At 48.7% G+C, this 24,595-nt stretch overlaps 2 protein-coding genes across 3 annotated transcripts; one reads left to right on the forward strand and one right to left on the reverse strand.

Moving 5' to 3' along the window:
* The first annotated feature begins 1,486 nt into the window (after positions 1–1,486).
* TMEM11 (transmembrane protein 11) lies at positions 1,487–10,727 on the forward strand. The gene is made up of 2 exons (XM_066329814.1): positions 1,487–1,808; positions 9,793–10,727. Exons 1-2 carry the CDS (start codon positions 1,744–1,746, stop codon positions 10,307–10,309), a joined length of 582 nt encoding a protein of 193 aa, XP_066185911.1. The 5' UTR covers positions 1,487–1,743; the 3' UTR covers positions 10,310–10,727.
* Positions 10,728–14,098: 3,371 nt separating this feature from the next.
* On the reverse strand, positions 14,099–24,374 carry DHRS7B (dehydrogenase/reductase 7B). Of its 2 annotated transcripts, XM_066329813.1 has the most exons (8): positions 24,255–24,291; positions 23,192–23,262; positions 19,763–19,938; positions 18,109–18,224; positions 17,227–17,437; positions 16,504–16,596; positions 15,036–15,188; positions 14,099–14,672 (listed from the first exon to the last, which is right to left on the reverse strand). In XM_066329813.1, exons 3-8 carry the CDS (start codon positions 19,911–19,913, stop codon positions 14,467–14,469), a joined length of 930 nt encoding a protein of 309 aa, XP_066185910.1. In that variant the 5' UTR covers positions 19,914–19,938; positions 23,192–23,262; positions 24,255–24,291; the 3' UTR covers positions 14,099–14,466. The 2 variants fall into 2 exon arrangements, with proteins under 2 accessions (XP_066185910.1, XP_066185909.1); XM_066329812.1 differs by lacking the exon at positions 23,192–23,262 and having other exon boundaries at positions 24,255–24,374.
* Positions 24,375–24,595: the final 221 nt, after the last annotated feature.

A 24,595-nucleotide genomic window follows, 5' to 3' on the forward strand; every position in this document is an offset into this window, starting at 1 on the left:
TCATCATTCCTCCTTGGAATTTCAGGCCAGTCTTTGGGAGTTGTCCTGCAAATGGACAGACACTCAAGTGTTTATGTCCGCTGTTTTAAGACGGGCATGAAAATATTTAAATATCCAGCTGCTGTGCTTGTTGAGAGCAAGGTGGGCAGGCAGCTGACTCAGAGGGTCACCAGGCGCTTCCCTCCTGGAGCCAGCACTCTTCAGGGCTGGGAGCAGTCAGCACTCAGGATCCTAGCAGGGCATTTGTATCACTTCCCAATGCTGTATGAAGGCTACAGAGGCTGAGGCCGGAGTTTGGATAACTCAGATTGCCAGGAAGGTTGGTGTAGAGAACAGTTATGATTTGATCCAGCGTGACAAGCTGCCCCTGGGCTGCAGCAGGAGCGTGGGGTTTGCTGCTCCCAAGAGACAGCACAGGCAGTTGGGATCTGTAGCTGGGCTGTTGCTGGTAACACACTCTGTTTACATTCCACATTCCAGACAGTCCGTGCTCCGGCCTGTCCCAGCACTGCTGCACGTTCTGCCGGGCTGGGCACGCTTCCCAAACACCTCCTTGTTCCTGTGAATGCAGCGTTTACCTCCCCCGAAACAGCTGCCCCCCAAAATACAGCTGAGAGAGCAGCGATGTGGGAGGGCCCTGTAGGCTGGAAGAGCAGCCTCGGGATGCCTGGGAAGGTGGAGGCAGCCATGGGTTTGTTCTCTTCAGTCACATAACATCACTTGGGAATAATGTTGTCAAAAAGAGGGTTTCTCTAGGAACGGGAGGTGCAGAGCCAGCGCTGTCTCCTGACGTGCGCTGCTGTCAGGCTGGAGGGCTCCAAGAAATGGGGACTACAGAACAGGGAGCTGCTGTTTGATAAGGGAAAACTTAAAATTACTGAGAAAAAGGCTTCTCTTCTGGGAGGAATCCGGCCGGGAGCAAGAGGGAGCCCTGCAGAGGCTCAAGCATCCTGAAGATAACCAATCCAAGCACCGTGGCACAGGTCGCCCACAAAACCTGATGGATCCACAGGAGCTGAGAAACCTATAGCAGTAGCAAGGCTACACTGTAATTCTAGAGAAGCCTTTGGTTATAAACTTTATACTGACTTGATGATCTTGAGGTCTTTGCCTAAGTGATTCTGTGATTTATTTCTCCTCAGAGATGCAGCAGGGGAGCCTCCCCATTCACTGCCCCTCTTTCGAGATTGATTAAGGGAGAGAAATTCACTCCAAAACCGCCCAGCCTCTCCTTCCACGGAGGTGCTGCACGAGCACCTAGTCCCCTGCAGGGAAGAAACCTCCTGGGGTTTTTTAGATCAGGAACACGAGGCGATGCTGAGGCTGCCGAGCGGTGCCCACCCTCGGCGGCCGCATCTCCTCATGGCGAGGCCGCGGGGCAGGCCGGGACTCGGCGCCGCGCTCCTCCCACCCGGTGGAAGATCCCGGACGGCGGGGCCGAACCGAGCCGAGCCCCACGGAGCCGCTCCGCCACCGGTGACGGGGCTGTGGCCGGGGATCTCACCGGGGTCTCACCGCGGTGTCCGCCCGCTCCCACCGCCCCCGTCCAAGGGACTACCCGCCCCAGAGCCCCTCGCGGCCGTGCGGCGGCGCGGGGCACCGTGGGACTTGTAGTCCTTTCGCGGGCTCAGCCCCACCCCGAGCAGCGGCCGCCGCCACCCCCGCGCACTACATCTTCCGTCGGGCATCGCGGCGCGCCCGCGGGCCGCCGGCGGAGACATTTGCGAGGCGAGTGTCTCCAAGATGGCGGCGTGGGGAAGGAGGCGCGCGGGCCCCGGCGGCACCAACAGCGGCGGCGGCCGGGACAGGTGAGGGGCGGCCGGGCTCGGGCTCGGGGCGGCGGGGGCTGCGGGGCTGCACCACCCGCGGCGGCCCCGCGACCCCGCGGCAAGCGCGGGCGCCTCGCGAGCGGAGCGTGGTCGGGCGGGGCGGGCGCGGGACGCGGCCGCGCCGAGGCGCGCAGGGGCCGGGGGCGCTCGGCGGGGCCGGGCCCGGGGAAGGTCAGCGCGGCCCGCGGCGTGTCTGGGGCAGCGCTGCCCGCAGCGGGATGCGGTGCTGGGGGACGGGTAGAGGAGGGCCGGCCCCGGGAGCCTTCTTCCGTCCACGGCTATTTTTAAAGGCGGGGAGGGAGCGGCGAGTCCTCCAGGGTGACCTCCTTTTGCCGGGGCCGCGGCGGGCAGGGAGCTCGGTACGGCGCTCCGGCCTCTGCCAGGGCGGAGGAGCGGCCAGCGTAGGCTGGAAATACCCACGGAGCAGCGGTGGAAGTTCGGGAATCGCAACTTTAAAACGGGAAAAAGAGACAGAGGGATATCTCACAGAATCAATTAGGTTCGAAAGATCTCTGAGATCATCGAGTCCGACCTGTGACCGATCCCCACCCCGTCACCCAGACCCGAGCGCTGAGTGCCACCCAAGTCTTTCCTTAAACATCTCCAGGGACGGTGACTCCACCACCTCCCAGGGCTGCCCATTCCAGTATTTAATCACCCTTTCTATGAAGAAATCCTTCCAAATGTTCGACCTGAACCTCCCCTGGCACAGCTTAAAACAGTGTCTGGTCGAGCTACTTTAAAATCTGTGTGCACAGCTCTCCACCTGCTGAAAATGTCTGGGTTTATCCCGCATTTCCTGACGTTGGCATTTTTCTGTTCTGCCTCAGGGCTGACTGATGTAACCGGCAGCTGCTGAAAGCTGTTGTACTGTTTTCTGAGTTTTCCTTTGTCCTGCCGCCTCGCCTCGAAACTCTGATATCCCTCTTAATTAGAAACTCTGATATCCCCCTTAATTTGTGTGGTGGTTTTTGCTTCACTTTGTTCCCTTGCTGTGATCCAGCAGTGTTTGCTTTGATGCTGTTGAATCTACATGGCCAAGGCGAGCCACAAGTAGCCCTGAAAATTCTGGCGCTAATGTGAATTGCAGGAATGCTGCCTGTGTTCAGGGAATTCAAAAGTAATTGAACTGGAAGGGCCAATGGAATTCCTGCATCAGCGTGGTTTAAATAAACAACTAAGAATACCACAGTGGTAAAACTGTCTGCCCCTAGTGCTGGCACTGCCCCAGCACGGGAGGTGTGGAGTTTCCATGTGGATTTTTCATGTGGCAGACGTGTCCTCCCAGCAGAAGGGAAGAAACAGAATATGGAAAAGAACACATAATAACTTCAATTATTCTTTCAGGGTGAAAACTGACGCAGACTTAAAAGTGAGTTGTTACTGTGTAACTTCATCTGTGACCTGTACAATAATGTAATTGTTGTTTGAGATGATCTTTTTTCAAAGCTGTGATTACTCTTGATCTTACAGTCAAAAATATTCCTAAACACAAGTCACTTCATGAACCTGCTGCATGCATTATTTTTCCTTTGCCAGCGAGAAGGGTATGGAAGAGAACAGAACAGCAGATCCTCCCCTGAGCAGCGTTTCACAATCTCCATCAAAAGCTGGTGGTTCTTTAGGTGTCACCCCGTACAAACGTGACAGGAGGATAATTCCAAAAGGTGCTGGGTGATGTCAGCGAGGTGCTGCTTCTCCCTGGCAGCTGCAGAGCAGGAGATGTGGCTGACTGGGCCTCTGCCTGTCCATCAGTGGCTGATCCCAAACCACACCTGCCTGTCTTGTCGGGCTGCTGCAGCACCGGTTGTGCAAAGGCAGCGCTGACAGACCTGATGTCATCACATGATGGCATGTGCTTTTTATAGGGTGAACACAGTTTTCTCACTCTGGGCAGGATTCTTGTCCAAAGACACGTTCCTTTGAACTGAATGTGCTGATCCAGTTTTCCTGGTAACTGAGCTGCTTCAAGGAGTGTTTGTAGTTGTCAGCCAGCTGCTCTAAAAGGCATCTGTGTGTCGGAGGTGGTGTGAGCAGACTTGGTACTGAATAAATTCCTGTCTACTGTGAGACTAGAGCAGCTTTCATTTAAAATTATTAAAAAAAAAAAAAGACCAGCATATCTGTGGAGACTGAGTCACTTCATAAGTGACTTTATTGATAAAGAGAAAGCTATAATTGGTTAAAAAGGGCTTTCCTTCCTAGGAGTGAATGTAAGGACATAAATTTCAAAGGATGTTGACTGTGAACTCCAGCTGGCCCTGGTGGTGAAATAATAACGTTAAACAAAATAACCAAAAACACCAAAGGGGGAACCAACTAAATATTTGTTTTTCTTCATTCTGGATAGACTCTTTAATGGAGCCTGTCTAAAGGGAATTGTTAATCTGTAGACCAAAACAACTTTTTCATACAGAACAGACACTGGATTGTACTGGGTGTTTTTGTATAAAAGGCAGCCCGGTGCCCGCCAGAGCAGTGGACAGCATGTTGTTTGTTCCCCTGGGAGATGTTCTGACAGACTCTGGAAAGAACAGCTTTCGTGTCATCACCACTGCCTGCACTGGCTCCTCTGTGCCCTCACAGAGCTCTCCTTTCGCTACCTGCACTGCTCAGATTTCTGGTACTCTGCTCGCAGCAATGATTGACCTATTTCCATCAGCCTGGCTAATCATTAGTTGACTTAAAATTGACACCTCCTTGTTGTCTGAGGGCTGGATTTGTTGTAATGGTCTGGTGATGTTTTCCTTAGTGTTCAGGGAATGTTGTCCCTCCCTAAGGCTGCTTGAAGAGCTGCCCAATGTTCACCTGTCCTTTTTCCTATTTGAATTTAAGGTGCATCTTTTGAATTAAAGTCTTGCTTTATTGCCCTGCATTTCCTGTTCCTCCTCTGCTTGAGTGCCCTTCTTAAACCTCCAGGCCTGACAGCCCTGGCTGAGGGCGTGAGCCTGGTAGATTGTGGCGACCTTCAGCAGAGAAACAATTCTCCACGTGTTCAGGATGGGATATGCTTGTGCTTTCTGTGCACCATATCCTGAGTAGAAACATACAGTGGGGAATATGACTTTGGGCGGTGGAATATTTCCACTGAGAATTAAAGTCAGGCCACAGCTCATTCCTTAATCTTGAAATTAAATTAAATTAAATTTCAGGAAGGATTTCTGTTGGAGGGAGGGAAGTTTAGTGTTTGAATTTGTCATGCCTTGACTCTGTTGACTTCCTCCAGCTTGGCTGAGATGCTGACAATGCTCCCAGACATGCTCTGGCCACCTGTAATGTCCTTTTTCTGAGATCTTGCACAGCTAGCAGGAAACCCCTTTTGCACTGCTGAGCTGGACTGTGTGCTGCTTGTGACCAGGTGTTATCACACTGCTGCAAGCTTCTCCTTTCTAATTTTTTTAACTTCTTATCAGACTGGTCTTCATTTTCAGTTAAACTGATTGTTTGGTGCTCCAAGCAAAACTCTTGCCCAGGAAAGAAAACTTTAACAAAACTTGACCTATGTGTTATGGGAAGGGCTCAAAAGAATTTTTATTTTTGCCCAGAACTGTACTTGTGCTTGTTTCCAAGTGTGATTTTGAGCATTTGCAGAACTGGGATAGTTGGATAACTTGAAACCCTCACCAAAAGTCTGTCTGGCAGATGCCATTAGGATGAAGACAACAAACTCAGGAGGCTCAGTCCTTCTCCCTGCAGGTGGGCAGCGGTAGGAGGATGCTGAAGGTTCTCCCAGGATGTTTTTCCCTGCCTTGTTCTCAGTCCTCTGTTCCTTTGTTTCTGCTTTTGCCACTTGGCACCTGGCAAAACAGAAGGTCTTTTCACAAGGAGTGACACTGTGCCTCCTCTTTGGAATGTTGCTTATTTCTTCATCCATAAAGACAATCCAATTGAAATTTCCATTTACCAGGTAAGCTGCTGTTTTCAAGAGCCTGCTTCCAGGATGGAGGCAGAGAAGTTGAATTGCTCTGAGGACTGAAACTTGAGAAGAGATTCTTCCCTGTCAGGCCCTGGCACAGGTTGCCCAGAGAAGCTGTGGCTGCCCCATCCCTGGAAGTGTCCAAGGCCAGATTGGACAGGAGTTGGAGCAACTTGGGATAGTGGAAGGTGTCCCTGCCCATGGCAGGGGGTTGGGACTGGATGAGCTTTGAGGTCCCTTGCAAACAATTTCAGGATTTGATGAACTGCTGGAGCTGCTGTTGTTCACCCTCTCCTGGTGCTCTCCCATATTCCCATGTTAGGAAGACAATCCCAATGTAATTTGAAGCTTGCTCTATAGCTAACACACACACTTCTGCCCCTCCTGCTGCTGTAGGTCTGTTAACAATGGATTCTTTATTTATAACTTTGGCAACACCAAAATTTGACATCATTGAGTTTTAAGTGATTTCCATCTTGCTGTGCTGAGTAGCTGAGAGCTCTGTCACATTCCCTCATCCAGGCATTCCTTCAGCACCAGGAATGAGACACTAAAAGTTCTCAAATACAGAATGCCTGAAGCTGCAATAGAACAAATATTTGGATATAAGGCCTAGAACTATTCCTGCAGAACAGCTGTACAACTTTTTAACTGTGCCTTCTTATTTGGAGTGGGGAGACAGGTCCTGGAAAATCATTTGATTGAATAATATTAGCAACTGCTTTTAGGCTCTGGTCTGTCTAGTAAACAGCCTGTCAGGTTTCTGAACACCTGGCAGCATTTTATATCTTCTGGCATTAGGTGTTCTCTGGTAATTTACCATTCTTTTAAGAAAAATTGAGTTCATATAAAATCCCCACACTTGATAAGTGGTGGATGCCAGCTCAGAGTTGCTTGCACAGCTCTGCAGTTGTGTTTGTCATGGCTGGGGGTGGGTGATGAGCTCCAAAAGGCAAACTCCACTGCCTCCAGTGTTTGAGCAAATCCAGTTGCTTTGACTGGATTTGTTCGTGTGCAGCTGCTGTGTTCAATGGAAAGGCTGTGTCAGGAGAGTTCCCTCTGTGAAGTCCTCAGCTGAAACCTCCTCAGGCTCACACATCTCTGTATCTTTCTGTATCTTTCTGTATCATCTGAAATCCAAACAGTTTTCAGTTTTCCTTGCCAGTTCTTGTGTGGAAATAATACATGATAACCCCACTTCCCTGTGCAGAAAGAGAGACTTGCCACCTGCCTTGCTGACTCTTCAATGTCTTACTTGAGCAGGTATCTTTTCATTTGTCATTTTTGGATTGGCTGTTTTGCCATTTGCAGCTTCAGCACTATGATACAAATTTAATCTTATTTTAGAGGGCTCATTTGGAGAAACAGCACAGTTGGGGGGCAGACTTTTTCAGGGATGAAGCCTTTGTGCTGTTCAGTTCCCAGTGATTTTTTGTTTTTCCCAGCAGAACATACTTTAAATTCTGCTTGTTTTGGCATTGGAGGACTGTGCTTTTCTTGACTTTATTGTTATAAAGCCCCAGAGCCTGGCAAGCCAAAAATTTCCAGAGGAGATGGACAGTGCTGCCTCTGGCCAGTCTGTCAGATTCCTGCTGACAGGTGGCTCTTTGTGGTATGGCTCTGGTTGTGCAATGATGGTGAAAGGAAGAAAAGGGTGTTCAGAGGGAAGAGCTGAGCAAGGAGAAATGAGGCTGATGGGTTTGTACCACCTGTCCTGGTGCTGAGCCTGGAGAAATCCCATGTAATACAGATCCTGAATTCCTGGAGTTAGAAGCTCAGTTCCCATGGCTCTTGTACGGGCAGGGAAGGAATGGGCTCACTGCATCCATGTTTCCCAGTGATGACAGGGAGATCTGGAATGACAACTGTGCTGTTCCTAAGCCTCTGGGAAGTTTAGTTGAATTTGGATTCTGCTTCTCTATTTTGCAGACCCATCTGCATGTTCCCAGGTATTACAAAACACTGTAAGTGTTGAAAAGCTGAAAGCTCCTTGTTGGAAATACCAGTTTTGTCTGGAGGGTTGTTTTAGCTCTGGGTTGGCTTCCAGCTTGAGAATGCCTTTCAGCAATAGCTTTTCCATGAAGTCATTATGCCCTAGCAAGTGGTTTCACAAAGTCTTGGCTGGTGGTGAGCAGTTACCTTAGGCCTCTATGTGTCTTTTGCAATGAAACTGGAATTTTTGATTTGGAGCAGCTGTTATCAGGGAAAAGAATCCTTGGCAGAAACCATCACCAGCTGTGTCCTTAGGGTCAGTGTAACACCTGCTTAACTGGTTTCTTGTTAGAAATTCCTCATATAGGTACTGTCCTTAATTTTTTTTTCTCTAAATACCTCTCAGTTTACTGAAGAACATCAGAGCCCACCACATCCTGTGCTGGAAGGGTTAATGGTAATTTTCCCAGCAATGCCTGACAAGCTCATTGCCCTAAAGAAGCCCCCGGCATACATGGAATTAAGGTGGATTTTTATTTTTCTTTCTACCCATGAACAGGCCAAGGGGGAAATGCACTGCAAGGAACTCAATAACTACATTGTAAGTTGAGTTTTCCTTGTGGGTTATATAAATTCCAGCTGGACTTTTAATGAAACTGCTTATGAGTCTGCTTTGGGAAAGGGTGGTGCCTCTCAGGTCCTGCTGGTTGATGTTTGCTGCTGTTACAAACCCAGCCATGTCTGCAACAGCTTGTAATTTAACAATATTCTTGATTACAGCTGGCCACTGCTCAAAACCCTTTTGCAGCCTGACTGGAGCTGCACATTAAGGATAATGTTTGGCAACAGCAGCTTGTGAATGTGTATTTTTCTCCCTTATTTTCCAGTGCATGCACATAAGTACCACTGTACTAATGGAGCAAAAAGTGCTCATTCTGTTCTCCACATCAGCAGTGTGCTCCTCCTGATATCACGGGGGTCTAAATGCTGTTGGGATGAGGCTGTTTTGTCTGCTGTGATTAGGTCAGATGTGTGATTTGTTCTCCTTCTGCTAAAGGAATCTGCTAGATATTTTTATCTGTGCTAGGCCACGTGCTTAGTTTTGCTCTGGTTAAGCACAAGTATGTCAGAAATATTCATTTCTGCTTGGAAGGGAGGATTTTGCCTGGTTCTGATGGATAGGTTTTTACCCTTTCTTAGAGCAGGTGTATAGTCATAATCCTCTTTCTTAGCAGTCCATACAAGAAGGTAGCTGCAGATAAAAGGTGATGTGGTGAAGAGGGTGGAGGGAAGGTGGAAAATGATGTGACATTAGGTAGCTGAAAGCTGCTGTTCCAATACAAGTTTCCTGAATCCCTGAGTAGGAAATGTGCTCCCAGGTGAAGTGAGCAGCTCTTCCTTCATTGCTTAAGCCTGCCTGGGTTAAAAACTTGTGTCTTGCTTTGCTGCATCCCACTCCAGGAGAAGGAAGCAAAGTGTTCTGCCACAAACTGAATGCTCTGCTGCCGCCTTCACATTCCCTTTCAGCAGTGTTCCTTGGCCATCCTTGTTGGATTTACCATGGATTTACTAGGCTGTGTTAATATGGAGGACTAAACAGCAAGCTGCATCAGAAAGCAAATGTACTCATCTGGAGATGCTTCTTCTCTCCAGACCTCCCAGAGCAGCTCGTCCTCCTGATCAATGAGCTGCTTGTCTTGGTTTCTGTGAAAACTCCTGAAGTCTGTGTGGTTTGTTCAGTGATGTGTTGTGGTCACTAAGGTGTGAGTGACACTTCTGCTGTCTCCAGAGAAACTGCTTGGGTTGATATCCAAGTGTGAGAAACCATTTCAGGACTGTTACAAGACCCTATTTCTCAAATTGTTCTAGATCCTCCAAATTAGGAAAAGGTAAGAAAAATATGTTGCCTTCTTTTGGGATGAATTATTGTACAGCAGGAGTGATCAGTTGATGTGACATGAAGCTTGAGTTGAGAAGCTGCTGGTTGTGAAACAGAGGCAGTGACCTTGAGGGGCTGCCCTCACTTGGGGCACTTGTGTCCCGCTCTCCCAGCCGGGTGGGTGAACCGCCCGTCCTTCAGCCCTGTAGTTTTAATTCTTCATTTCCCCTTACCAGGGTGACCTTGTCCTCCACGGACTGTTACATTGTGCACGAGATCTACAACGGGGAGAACGCTCAGGACCAGTTTGAGTACGAGCTGGAGCAGGCGCTGGAGGCGCAGTACAAGTACATCGTGATCGAGCCCACGCGCATCGGGGACGAGACGGCGCGCTGGATCACCGTGGGGAACTGCCTGCACAAGACGGCCGTGCTGGCGGGCACCACCTGCCTCTTCACCCCCCTGGCACTGCCAGTAGATTATTCTCACTACATCTCCCTGCCCGCTGGAGTGCTGAGCGTGGCTTGCTGCACCCTCTACGGGATCTCTTGGCAGTTTGATCCCTGTTGCAAGTACCAGGTGGAGTACGATGCCTATAAACTTTCGCGCCTGCCCCTGCATACGCTCACCTCGTCCACTCCCGTGGTGCTGGTGAGGAAGGACGACCTGCACAGAAAGAGACTGCACAACACGATAGCACTCGCTGCCCTGGTGTACTGTGTAAAGAAGATCTATGAACTCTATGCTGTATGACTTCAGCAGGGAAGAGAGAAACCCACAAAGACAAGTGTATTAAGACTCCCACAGTAACATTTTGTTTTTCCTCTTTGAGAAGCGGTGGAGACTGGGAAGGATTTGGTTTAATAGAGCTGTTATTTTTCAAATAACACATCACTGGTGCACCAAGGTTTTTCAGTTCTTCATTACACTTGAGATGTGGATGTGTGGTGACTTGAGATACGTATGTTAGGCCAGGGGAGTCCAATCCAGCAGCAGAATGTCGATGAAAGAAAGCAATAGAAAGAAGGGGTGTGAGAGCTGCTTTCTTTTTTTTTTTTTTCCTTTTTTTTCCTTTTTTTGGGGGGGGGAAACATTTAAGTATATTGTTTAATTGTATTACACACAACCAGCCAGAAGTTATCATTGACCATTAAAGGATGAGAATTTCAAATGCTCTTGCTCTCTTGTTGCTGTTATCATAGTGATATCACTTTAAATGTCCAGCCACAAACACATTCTGCTCAGTTCTTGTGAGTTCTTCCTAAGGTGGATATATCTCTGAAATGCCTTGAGCCACCTGCAGGGCTGGGGGATGCCAAGGTGGGAGCCTGCTTGTTCTATCTTCGTGCTGTGCCCTGACCACACAATTCCACTGCTTTTGCCTGGAACACAGGAGCTGCTTGCTCCTGCTACAAGGCATCCACGTGACTGCATCTTGTAACTGTGTTACCTGAAATTTTAGAATTCAGTCCTTTTTTTTTAGCTCTAAACTCAAAATCTTGTTATTAGAATGGGAAGCATTTATTCTTCTGCGAGATCTGCTAGTTATTTTTAAAAGATAGGGGCTTTGCTGTCTGTAATCTCCTCCCACCACATGGAGAATAGGTGTGGCTGGCGTTGGCAGGGCCAGCTTGGCACAGCTCCAGGTGTTACATTTGGAATAGGAGAGCAAAGGCCTGCAGCAGGAGCTGCCTGTGCACTGTGTGCTCCCTGCTCCAGTGGGAGCTGCAGCCTGACCTTCACAGCTGAAACACTGACCTTGACAGGGGTCAGACCCCAAATTCAGCCTTTCTGTCTTTTATCTCTCCAAACTGCCGCAGCAGGCACCAAGGACTCTCCCTGTCCTCGCCTCCATGTTCTGACCATGTTCTGACTTGTGCTTCTCTGCTGGGGCAGTTTTTCTGTGAGCAGCATATGCAGCCCACTTTGTGTGTGCTGGACAAACTGGGTTTGCTGGGTGTTCTCAGTCCTAGGCACCAGCACAGGCAGCTGTACCTGAGTGGCCTGGGGGAGCTGCAGTGGCAGTGAGACATTTCTGGGTGGCAGCAGTCTTTTGTACAGTGGCTGAGCTCTCTCCCTCCAAGGTTAAAAGAAGCTGGGATCCGGAGTGTCTATTTATAGCAACAATGTACAGTTGCCTTGGCAGAGAGGAGGCAAAGAAATGCAACTACTTCATCTTTCAGTGGTTAGGCCAGGCTGGGCAGGCTGCCCTTCCACCCTGACGTGTTTCCAGAGTCCTTACTGGATGGATTTGAAGCCAGTGGCACATCTGCCACAGCTAATAGTGTTTTATTGCTACAGAAGGTCCTGAAATACCTTAGTGCTGGCCACACCAAAGGTGTTCCTAATCTATTTTTACTTAATGCAGAATAATTCTAAGGGCTGTTAGTTCCTTTCCTGCACCAAACACTTTTTTGTGTTAAGCTTCCCCTGGTCTGGAATGATCACAATGGCAGGTTCCCTAAATGCATGGCTGGCATCAGAGACTTGAGTTAAAAATTAGCAAAGTTTCCTGGGGTCTCTTATTGCAGGAGGAAAGGTGGAAAGTCAGCTTAGCTGTCACAGTGGGTAGGTCTGATTGAAAAACACAGCTGTTAGTCCATTCCGAGGTGGAGGGGACAGAGGGGCTTGTTTTCCAAGGAATCTCAGTGATAATGTAGCTAAAATGCTTTCTAACATTCTGGTTGTTAGTCAGGGCTGTAACTGTGCAAGGTGACCTGGGAGAATGAGAGGAGTATTTTAGTGCACAGTGAAATAGTAAAACAACTTCCAGAAATTCTCATCCATGTGGAGTGGTGCTGTATCTGCTGTCCCCAGTGCCAGTAGCCCAGTGGAATCAACAGTGCCTGGGGACAAACTTCCCCACGCTCAGAAGCCCCCACACTTTGCTCCCTGCCCATTGTGGGCGTGCTCTGGAGTGTGCAGCATTCCCCTTGTCACAGAGAGGGAATTTACATCCAAAGGGAATGGGTGCACCCTCAGTAACCTCTGCCTTGGAGCTGCAGTTCCCACAGTAACTACAGTAACTCCCCACACATAATTTTTTCCTCAGGCCTGATGTGTTTCACCCTCAGTGGCCTGGATGGGAGCACAGAAATGCAAAACAGCCCCTTGGTCCTTCCTGGGTGGCCATGACCTGAAACATCAGAACGTGGAGCAGCTGAACAAGCCTGGCAGGAGCACTGCATTTCACCAAGGAACTGAGGAGCTGAGCATGGGAAACACAAAAGGAAAAGCACAACTAACACCAACACTCCTCTTGTGGAGAGGCAGAGAAGGTAATACCTTGCTTTCCTATCTTAGCAGGAAAACAGGTGTCTACACACCTGAAAGCTTCAGCTTGTCAATCCAACCCCAGGCCTTTCTGTGACACAGCTGCAGCCTCAGCCACAGGGACAGTGGTAGAGGATAGATGTCCTGACAGAGCAGCAGCACTGTCATCCTTAAACACATCCTGGTTCTCAGAGATCATTTATATAAACCTGTACTGGTTAAGAAAAGGCTTTTGGAAGGAGAAGGTCCTTTTGAGCCTGCACACCTGTATCAGAGTATGTGTGACTAATCCTCTGTGTGGATTCACACTGTCAGCTAACAGGTCCCATAAAGAGGGCTGAGATAAAGCATGTTTTTCTGCAGCCACTACTGGTACAATAGCACCTTGCAGGGATACAAGAAAAAACCCTCCTGCTTTCCCTTCCTCATATGTTACATGCTGGGAGGAGCTGGAGTAGACCAAGGGATTAATTTCATAGCAGTGAAATTATTTGTCATCAGATGTGCACTCCCAGGCAGAACATGTGAGGCAGGACACATGGAAAGTGCTGGCAAGTGCATGGAGATGGCAGGAGGGGTCTGGACCTTAGCTCCTACTAGCAGAGTTAATTTCAATTTTAAGATTATTTCTGTCCTACCTCTGTGCAGCAATTCCTTTTTCCTAGTGGTGCTGGTATCCCTCACATGAGAAGAGGTGAGGAATGGAACATGGCACCCCTTCAGGCTGTCACGCTCCCTGAAGTGATACCTGAACAGGCAGGTATCATTTCCCACTGGATGTGATCCTAATTAGCATCTGTGATTGCTTTGAAGCAGATGAGAACAAAGGGTCTGTCTGCTACACTCTGCACCCTACACACATGGATTCTTCTCTAGTGACAGAAAGTGCCAGGTGTCCACAGGATCACACCTGCTCTGTGCTGCAGGTGGCCCAGGTGTGCTGCTGCCACCTGTGCAGTGTGTCCTGGCAGCAGCTGCCTTGCTGTGCTGTTCTACCTGTGCAGTGCTTCCCTGCATTCCTTGGGCTGGGATTCACAGAGCGCTGTCACTGCAGAATTAACTGTCCCAGTACATCAGTAGGGCATGATTCTCACAGGTAAAATGATGGCCAAATACATCAGTTACTTCTTTAAAAGTGGCATTGGATTGAGCTTAATTTATCAGGTGACTTGGCACGTTAACAGGAGGAGGCTCTGCAGTTTCCCACTGCAAGCAGCATGTCCTGGATCGGATTGGAAGGAGTGGGAATGAGACACGGATCATGAGAGCTCCCAGCTGAGGACTGTATTTCACTGGGGTGGGGACAGCCAAGGTCTGCTGGTGTGAAGGCAGAACAGGTGGGTTTTTATTTGCAGCAGGCCAGTAAAACTGAGCATGCCTGGAGTGAGGTGAGGAGTCTCCCCGGCCGCAGTGTTCCCCGGAGCCCTCCCCTGCAGCTCTCCCCCATTGTCCAAGCACCCTTCCTTCTCCAGCTGAGGTTTAGGTGCTGTCTTCCAGCAGTGTGGGGGAAACCACTTCTCAGTCTCCATGCAATGATAAACAGCATTTTGAGAAAGGGTTTTCCTGCAGGAGCATCTCCAGTGATGTCCCAGCTGACTGCAGGGGCTCAGCCTCTCCCTGCTCAGGGGAGCTGAGCTCTAAGAGCCCTTTACTTTTCTCTCCTTTTTTGCTCTAGATGCCATTAAGATGAAGAAGAGCCTGGGGCAGAGGTTCCTTAAGTAGACAGCCAGGCAGGGGGTCAGGCCAGCCACAAGCACTTCCTTCTTCTTCTGTCCCACTGCATTGAGAACCACCTGCGCCACCTCGGCCGCCGTCTGTCCCTCGGCTGTAGTCTTGTCCATAACTGCCAAGGGAAAGCTGAGTGAGCACCAAAACCAGCAGGTAAACCCTCACTGAGGTACCCTTCCTCCTAGGGCACCTCCTGGTCCTTCCTAGGAATGCTCTATCTGCACATGGCTGCCTGCTTTGGTTTTTACTCCAGCTGTGTATGGGAGCACAGGCAGGTGTTCCTCATGGTTGGCCCAGAAGGCAAGAGGTGCTGTCAGGGAAGGCTGAATTTTGGGGCTTGCTGTTCCTACCCTGCATCCAAAGTTGGTTTTTGATCCTTCAGGGCTAACCTGTGTCCCCACCAGAGGCCACATGTTGCAAACACACCTTATAATAACATGGAGATGCTTTAGAAATAAGGCAGTGAGTGGTATCTCACCTCCATAGCGAGATCCATCCGCCGTCACAGCATTGAGGGACAGGTTTGTCCGGATGTATCCAGGGCTCACAACTGTCACTTCAATGTCATACTGCTCCACCTCTGCTCGCAGACAGTCAAAGAAGGCCTGGGTAGCATGCTTAGAGGCAGCATCTGGAAAACAGGAAAAGGACTGTGCACCAAGGAGAAGGAGCAGGGCTGAAGGAATTTTCACATTCTGAATGGATTTTTCACTGCAATGCAGCCACCTCTCAGCAAGAATCCAAGCGCCGTTCTCCAGCCTCTACGTTTGTTTTTGTTTAGAGAACGGCAGCAACAGGTAGTGGGAGTCAGAGGCAATTTAGGAAGACAAAATATAAACTCAAGTTGAAAACTGGCTGGGATCCTGAGCTTAATATCAGAGCTCTACCAAAGCACTCCAGAGTGAACCCAAGCTGCCTCCCACTCCTGATAAAGGACACCCAAAGCCTTTGGAAGGCAGAGCTGGCTGCCCTGCACGTGCTGAGCACTGGGGACTTGCAGAGCAGGTTCAAGGCTTGGCTGCACACAGGGCAACACCAGATCACACAGGCAGGCAGAGCAGGGAAGTGTGGCCTAGGGCAGGATTTTCCCCCATGAAATGGCTGAGTGACTCCTTTTGCTTGGTCACTGCCTGTGACTGCCACCACCATGCCAGCACCACCAGAGCCAGCTCAGCACAGGCTGCTCACCCTGCAAGGACCAGGCAAGGGCTGAGCTCCTGCTGCCAAATCCACGTGGCTCTGGTCCTTGTGCAAGCACTTTGGGAGCCCCTCAGAACACACTTCCTGGAGCAATTGGACCCACATCACCTGCAAAACCCCATGGCTCAGACATTCCAGGCTCTCCCCCACTCAGCATCATTCCTGACCCACTGTGTGCCATCACCACTCTACTTCTGGTGTTTACTTTGAGTGATTTGCAGATGCCTGTGTGTCAAACGCTCTCCTCTTAGTTCATCCATCTATTAAAAGGCTTTTTTTTTTTTAGTAATCCCACCAATATGTCTTGTCATAACTGATTTTGCATGAAGAGTTTGCTGGATCAAGACTGTTTAGGCTTTTGTTTTGGCATTGTTTGTACTATGGCACCTCATAATTTATTAAAACAAAAAATTCCTGCTTTCTTAGAGGAGATAATGCAGACAAATGACAAGGATAAAAGACCATAAAATTATGGAATTACAGTGACTGTCAAGTGTTAAGATAGGACTATCAAACTGTTTTCAAAACATTATCTCCTTCTCCATTCCTTAAAAACTTTAGGTGGCTAAGATTTCGTATTTAAGACTGCTGTCAGTGGTTTGTCACCCCGTTGAGGGTGATGCACAGCTCTGCCTTCCCTGCATGCGGCCAATTCCATAGAGAGCTAAATGTGGAAGCAGGAGCCAAGTATTTATTCAGCCTGGTGCCTCAAATATGTCTTTCCCATCTTCTGTGGAGGTACTTACACGCAGATCTGAAAGGAATGCTTATTTTGCCTTGCACACTGCTGATGGCTACAATGTGGCCTTGTCTCCTCTTGATCATGGAGGGAAGAAGTGCTAGCAAACGACAGAAAGGACCCATTCAGACAACAATCCTGCCATTGCTGCTGTCAAGAATCAGGGCTTTTAGAGCATTCAGAGATGCTGAAGGGAATTACAAGATCCCTCTTCAGTGCAGGGGTTGGGACAGTGCTGGGGATGCCTCTGACTGACGCTGTGTCTGGCTAGGACATTCACCTGGGAGGAGATTCTTTGTGCCAGAGGCTGCACAAGGGCTGCTGTGGTGGCTCTGATCTCCCACAGGGTGGGCAGCAGGACTTGCTTTTCCTGCCACCAGAACATCTTCCCATTTCCTGCAGCTGACACACTCCAGGCTGAGCTTTCTGTGTAACCAAAGCTTCCTCGGAAAGCTGCAGCTCCACTGCAAACCCCACCCCGCTCTCTCCAGTGTTCTGTCAGTGCAGACAGGATAACTGGATCTCTTCCCAAGTCCCTGCCAGTCTAGAGCCAGAAGATGGAACCAGGGATCATCTCCAATGGGGTATTTCCCACACAGTCATGCCATCAAGCCTGCCCATAATCCCAAACCTCCCTTCACCCTGTGCTGTACCAGGGCAATTACAAACACAAGTGAAGCTGTGCTCAGCTCTGCAGAGGCATCAGCCAAATCCTGTGGATCACAGGTACCTTTGGTGAGGGCTATAGGTCCAAAGTAATTTGTTTCCATCACTTTCTTATCCACATCCAGTCCTGTGTCCACGATTGTGCCTCGGAAGCTGATGCCAGCATTGTTGATCAGGATGTCCACATGACCCAAGGCCCTCAGGATCTCCTCAGCAGCATTTACCACAGTTTTGGTGTCCGAGAGGTCAAACACCACACTGTGAGGTTCGTGTGTCTGTGAATAAACTAAAGTTAGCAAAATACAGCTCAGTGCTGGATGTTCCAGCTCATGATGGGATCCTCCAGCTCTGGAAGGACAGGATCAGAGCCATCCAGACCCTGTGCAACTACAGTGCAGCAGTTCCATGTGGCAGGAATTCATGACAGAAGCAGGTTGTGCTCATCTTTCTCTGCTTCTGTAGCCTTTTCTTTATCCTTGAGCCTAAGAAAGTGACAAAGCCTCAAGTACTAAAGTTGCTTGTTGTCTTATTAAAGGAAATGTACCTGAAAAAGGCAAAATGTAACCCATGTATTTTCTGCAGAAGCCAGCAGTACCTTTCTTAGCCACTGTCAGCTGGCATAGACGTAAAAAATAAAAGCCAACAGAAAGAAAGTCACTTTTCCAGATTCAGTGTATGAGATGCAGGTGTAAGGGGTCTGGGCACTCTGCCCTCATGTGCTGTCACTTCCATTTCATGCCAAGATGGCTTCTTTTTGTGGGGCTTTTACATGGAATGACATGCCAGCTCAGTGCACTCCTGTATCAGCCTCTATCCCTAACCACGGAGTTGCATTTTTCCTATTGCCCAAGAGAACAACCCACAGGCAATTCTGTAACTTCTGTAACAACCCAAGCAGAAATCCAGGCCACGTGGGCCCACAGGCCTGTCCTTGTCCCACACTCACTTTTTTGCGGTGATTCTTCACGGCACAAAGCTCTTGCACCAGCTCTTTGAGCTTCTCACTGTCTCTGCCACAGAGCACCACCTTGGAGCCAGCTGCATGGAAAGCTTTGGCACATTCTGTAGAGGAAGCAAGGAAGAGAAAAGTAGCCATGTGAATCCCAGAGAAAGGAACAGATCCACATCAGACCTGGTGATAGACAAAACTGCTGCTTGCTGGCAGAGTCTGAGGTGGCTTCATTGCTGCTGTGTGATGGCCAGGCTGATTTACAGCCAGGTCACAGCCACATCCCACTCTCCTGGGACTGTGACAGACACATGATAGTGGTGAGGCAGCTGCTGTGCTCACAGATACTGTGCTGGTTAGAAACTTCTTGTGCTGTTTACACATCCTACCTCTCAGCTGGTCAAATTTGCCTGTGCCTCTTCATTTTTGACTTTATGCCCTTCTTAAGAGCGACCACAGTGACCCTGTGTGTGTCATCTAGCACAGGTCTTAGGAGTTTCAATTTTAATGAACACTTCCAGAGGTTCTGGGAGCCTGGGATTTAATGGCCTCATCAAGGTGATTCTCTCCATTGGGAAAAGCCTGGAGAAGGGATGCCAGGCTATTGTCCTCCTAATTGCATGTTCCTGTCTCCTCTGGGAGCCAGAGGGATAAACTGCTTGTTTGCACAAGGGATGACAGTGGATGGCAATGGACACACAGTAATTAGAGGTGGTCTGGTGTATTAATAACTAGGAGTAAGGGGAGTTGTAAAAGATCTTGCAAATGAGTCAATAAGGGAAGAAACTTTACTGTACAGTGGTGGAAGTCTCTACACCCCACAGCACACATGGAGCTGCAGCTCGAAGGTTTCTCCTGGAATACTAATTTCCTCTCTTCTTGATGAGAAGTACAAGATCCTTTACCACTCCCACTCTTTGGTTGAGGCAGGCAGAGAGAACCAGTTCATCTCCTCTGGCCAGTTCCTGAGCACCCCTGTCCTTAGAGACAAACTCGCATACAAAGACAGCATCCATTAAAGCTCTATTTGTTCTATAAATGTACTCATCCTAATGAAAGGCCTTAATAGCAGAGAGCACCTTGTCTTCTCTTCAAGCAGCTTTTAAAGCAATTATAGAAAGCAGAATTAGAGAATGAGCCACTGAAGCAAAACATCAGTTTTAGTTGAAAGAAATACTCTCTGGCATTAATAAATGCCAAGAGTTTGACTTTAGAATGGATGGATTTGTACTGTGAGAGAAAAATGTACCTTAACTTAAGGGTGAGGGACAAGGAGGAGTGGAAAATTTGGCAGAGCAGCTGGAAGTACATGACTGCAGAACACCACTTCTGGGAGGTTTTAAAGAAACGATTTGGCTTCCTGGCTTTTTCAGGATTTACAGAAAAGACCCTGACAACACAAGAACGGCATCCAATTCTTTGCTTTGATAAGCTCCAGTTTATACAGGACAATTAAAATTTTCTGTACCATATGTTGAGACTTTCTTGCATTCAAATCTAAATTGGCTGTGGTTATAACTCAGGTGGGAGCTGCGTCTCTCAAAACTCAGATCAGCAGGAACCTCCAGCTCATTACTGCTTTATCCCAAGAGCTGCTCCTGCCACAGCCCCCTGCCTGTGCTGCCCTTGGTGCCCTGCTTTGGGTCCATACCTTTGCCCAGGCCAGAGGTGGCCCCTGTGATCACCACCACAGCTTCCTGCAGGTAGGCTCGCATCCGCACCCACTGCAGCAGCCGGAACAGCGCGAAGATCCCCAGGCTGCCGAAAAGCAGCGGGATGATGACAGTGCTGGTGAAATCCATCAGCTTTCCTTTCTGAACTGTCTTCCTAGAGCCACAGGATGAAAGGAAACAGATCATTTCACCATGAAGAAAACGAGCAAAGGCTTGAAAACTATTTGGAAATTATTTTTCTTAACCCTGCCTTAGACCACCAATAAACCAGCAAGATACTTCCGTATCTTCAGCAGACTTTCTCATCCCTTCATTTAGCCTTTGGAAAGTTCACATCAGTACCCAATTTTAAGCATTTCAATAGTAATGTGAACATCCCAGCAGGACACTTGGCATTGATCCTGTCAGCTGTCACATAATAAACTTGGGTTCAGGGATGGTGTTCCCGTGTTTTGCCCTAAATTCACCCCCTTGTGTGGAAGTCCCTCAGGGCTGGGATATTTCTCCACATTCTTCTGATTGTATAAAACTGTTCAGATTTCTCTAGAACAGCCAGTACCAGAGTATCTACAAGCCAGAGATCAGTTACTGTGTATTATCCCAGATGGACATAAGCCAGTCTGTCTTTTGGAGGCTCCAGGTTTTCTCTCTGAGCCAGTTATTTGCTTAACACACTGAAATCTCATCCTAGAATTGGATTCTGATACCAAGGCATAGCCCTAATCCCCTTGCTAAGCCATTCCTTCAAAGGAGTCGTTTATGTGACAGATACTACAGGGCCAAAGAGCAAATGAGACTTCTGTGAAAAGGCCACTATTGTTCCCTCTGTGTATCCCTGAGCTTTTATCAAAGCTTGGTGCAAGAGTAAAGTTAATTACAACCCCTTCCTGAAATCTTCTGGGTCACACACAAAGTCAAAACCAAATATCAGGGTATTTTCCCTTCCTTTCTTCTTTCTTGCACAGGCAGAGTTTGAACTCTTGCAGTTTGAACTGCAAGACAGGCCTTTACTGGGAAAATCTGGTGCTCCTTCAAACAAAAGGACAAAAAGCAGAAAACAACAGGTAACTACAATGCTAAGGCAGAATTCAGTGTCTGAATAGGACTGAGCTTGTGTGGAACTGAGGGGATGGCAGAGGCTCTGCATGCCATGGAACAGAGCTAATGTGGAAAATGTCATGCTCTTCCAGATATCCATCAGGGGCTTGGAGAGAATTCCTCAAATAGCTACTCAGTGAACAGCTTGCAGAAATAGTAGTGAACTGAATGAAATAAGTATTTCTGGGGGTAAAGCTGGAACACAATAAAATAACACAAAGACAGCTCAAAATAAACTTGGCAAGGACTAAAAACAAAACCATCAAGTTAGAACAGAACTCTTTTTGGGGTCCTTTGGAGCTTCCCACTCCCAAACTGACTCATGTGTGTCTGAAGTCCTTCCTGGTGTGATCCACTGTGGATAATGCAGGGAGACATGGGGAACAGCAGCTCTCCTGGGCAAAGGGAGTGTGCCCCGAGTGGGAAAGCAGAAACCTAAAAGGAGGATTCAGCTCAGGCCACTGCAAAGCATCTTATTTCTCCATCCCTGTGCTGAGGGAGTGCACACAGGGTGTATTTTGTATTTTGGACTGGTCTGCAGCCAGGGATTGGTACAGTTCATTTGACAAGAGAGAATGAATCTTCTCTAAAATAATTCCTGGGAAAGAGAAGTTTTGACACAAGGCCACTGGATTTTCAGGCTGGAGGAGAAAGTTCTCCTGACTGCTTCATGCTCAGCTGGTCATTGAAAGCAGCTGCCTTCTTTATGATTTGCCTTTTTTTGCTCTCTCAGAGGTCTCTTGAGATTCACACGAGGTGTGGGCAGGGATAACAGGTGCTGTGCTGACACTGGGCTTACAGGACATTCTGGAATCAAAAAAAAGTCTTCAGCCCACGTTTAGGCCCTTTCATTATTTCCAAAGTGGGAGCTGACAGGTGCAGTGGCACTTCCTTCATGAGGCACTGGAAAAATCTGGCCCTGCTCTGGTTTCAGTGAAATGCAGGTGAAAAGGTAACTGGGAAGAGGGGGCTTTCCTGACACCTCTCCTAACTAAAGCACATTAAGATCTGAAAAATATTTCCAAGTCTTTTATTGTTTTTCTTTCCTTTTTCTCCATGTTACACATAGGAACTGGGCAGATTGTCCATCTCAACCTGAAGGCTGCAGCAAACCAAGAACCCAGGCTGGAGCAACAACCTGCTCTGGCAGCTTCCAGGCTGGAGTCTGAACCAACAGGTAACAGCTCTGGGGAGGGGAAATATGGGATGGGGAAGAGAAGGCAGAGGAACAAAAGAGAGAAGGATTTGCCAATCAGAGATCTAAATCCCTTTAATAATGGGGCATGCAGATGCAGTTCCTTCTTCCAAGGTGCTCAAATGGCCTCTTAAAAAAAAACCCCAAACCAAAGAAAATCTCAGTTCAGTCAGACTTGAGTGAGAGGACAACCTAGCTGAATAAATTATCTGGAACAGAAGAACTTCTGTAGCACTTCAGACCTACAGCAACAAGTTTTGCTTTGATTTTATGGCTTGCTGCTATCACAAACCCAACTTTAGGCAGCACTGAAGTAGCCAAAAACACCCCAGCTCAGGTAATGCTGTGTCACATTAAAAGTGGGGGTGAGGGTGGGGAACATGTGGGTTCCACACCTAATTTGAGATGAGCTGACTATCTCAGGCCTCCTGCTCAAAGGTCTGAGACCCCACTGTCACCTTTGTTCAATAATTTGGGTATTCACACTGAAAAAAAAAAAAAAAAAAACCTGTGATTAACAGGTAATGTCTATAAGACCAGAGTTTCAGAATGGGAGAAGCCACTGCTCATTAACTAGTGCAAACCAAGTCTTGTAATTCCCAATTCTCCATCCCAAAATGCAGGATTGGAACATGCAGGTTATCAGAGAGCAGAAATAAGAACACTGATAATGCAAGCAAATACAGGTGGTAGGAAACTTTTTGAAGGCTTCACATAGAATAAATCACATTTATCCAATTAAAAATAAACCCAGAACTTTCCCGTTAAAACAAAACTGGATGTTCTCCTATAAAAGCCAGGATAATGGTTTCTGAAGAAACAAGGGTATTAATTAGTAAGGCCAGGGGTGCACTAAAGGCAGCAAAGATGAGACCAGGTCCTAAACAACCAAACTCGTGAAAGCTTCCCCAAATAACCCTGATTCTGCAGCTTCAGGCTCCCAGAATCACACTGTCCTTCCCATGACGAGTGGCAACAACTGGGAGGCTGCATTCCCAAATCCAACAGTTGGGGAGATAAAAGGAAGGGGAAAAACAGGTTTTCCTAAGGTGAAAAGCACAGCCCCTCTAGGCTTGAGTGAGGGCTTTAGTCTGAAGAAATCACAATGTCCTACCTGAGAAAGGGGCTCACTTGCAGTGACTCTGAGCTGGAGCTCCCTCGGTCCTGGAGCAGGACAGCCCCGACCTAAATTTGGAAATGGCAACGATCCAAGCAAGTGTCCAATGCCAGCTCAGCCAAGGGCAGCCTCTAAAAACAAACCTTGGGAGTACAGGCTCTGACCTTTCCAGTGGAGGGGGGCAATTTAACCCCCAGACTGAGAAGACAGAAGTGAACTCAAACTTCTGAAACCAGTAAAAACTCCTAAGGAGGAATGCAGCAACTGGACAGAGCTCCTCATTCCAACCCGGAAACAGGAGAAGGAAAACAACAGTCCAACTGGAATTCTCAAAAGAAAGTTGCTTCAGGCATTACCTGAAGCATCACCTCGGGAAACCCTCTGTTGTATCTCAGCTGTCATTCAGTGCATCCTGCCTAAGTTCTTCCACAATTGTTATGCAAAACAACAACCTCAACCTATGGTGCAGCAAGAGGGGAAAAAATATGTTTCCAGCACCCAAAAAAACAGCCTAGACTTGAGAAATTATCCGGTCTTCCACCTGGTCTAGTGCAAGGTGTCACTGTCCATGGCAGGGGTAGAATGAGATGAGATTTAAGGTATTTTCAACTCGAACCAGCCTAGGATTCTATTAAACCGTCCTCTCATTAATCTTCCTGCCACTTTTACAAACTGTAATTCCACCCTCCCACGTGGAATTCCTCTATTGGTGTTTGGGACAGAAACAAAGGTGGCCTAATGAAAAAACTGAAACATTTGTTGTTCCAAAGAAAGCATTTTGCAGACATTTACCAAATTAAGAACCACCTAAACCTCCGTGAGAATATGACCGCCGGGTGCCTCCCTGATTTATCTATAATTAGGTATTTAATGTCAGTACCAGCCGTGAACTCTGTCCCGGAGAGCGCTGGCTGTCCCTGCGCGCACCAGCGCCGCGTTCCCCCAACCTCTCCCGCATTTCCCAGACCCCCGCCCCTCTCAGGGCCCCACCCGCAGCCCCCCGGCCCCTCCCGGGTGTCCCCCGGCCCCTCCTGTCCCTCCCTGTCCCCGCTGTCCCCACCTGGCCGCCGCCGTCACCATGGCCACCGCCGGAAGTGGCGCCGGGACCTTTCCGCCCGGGCTCCGCTCCGCCCTGACGCCAACCGGAAGTCACTGCCCGGAGAGCTGCTGCCCTCACTTGTGTCCCGCCTCTGCAGCCCGGCCGGGCAGCGGCACTGCCAAACAGGGGTTCCGCCCTCTCGGGGTTCTCCCCAGGGTGGGCATTGCCCTCAGTCCCAGAATCCCAAAATCCCAAAGGGGTCAGGCTAGAGGGACTGTAGGGCACCTGGTTCAGCCTCCTGCTCAGCAGGGCCATCCCAGAGCACGCCACGGGATTGCATTCGGGCAGCTCTGGAATGTCCC

Source organism: Sylvia atricapilla, chromosome 15 (genome assembly GCF_009819655.1).
Source record: "Sylvia atricapilla isolate bSylAtr1 chromosome 15, bSylAtr1.pri, whole genome shotgun sequence".
Classification (NCBI taxonomy): Eukaryota; Metazoa; Chordata; class Aves; order Passeriformes; family Sylviidae; genus Sylvia; species Sylvia atricapilla.

Bases quoted from the DNA above. Each gene is read 5' to 3' on its own strand.
- TMEM11 (XM_066329814.1), top strand. From the start codon at position 1,744: ATGGCGGCGTGGGGAAGGAGGCGCGCGGGCCCCGGCGGCACCAACAGC. The intron at 1,809-9,792 runs GTGAGGGGCGGC...TCCCCTTACCAG, and splicing joins AGCGGCGGCGGCCGGGACAG to GGTGACCTTGTCCTCCACGG.
- DHRS7B (XM_066329812.1), bottom strand. From the start codon at position 24,274: ATGGTGACGGCGGCGGCCAG. The intron at 19,939-24,254 runs GTGGGGACAGCG...CTGTGGCTCTAG, and splicing joins ATGGTGACGGCGGCGGCCAG to GAAGACAGTTCAGAAAGGAA. The intron at 15,189-16,503 runs GTAAGTACCTCC...CCTGTTTTCCAG, and splicing joins CATTCCTTTCAGATCTGCGT to ATGCTGCCTCTAAGCATGCT.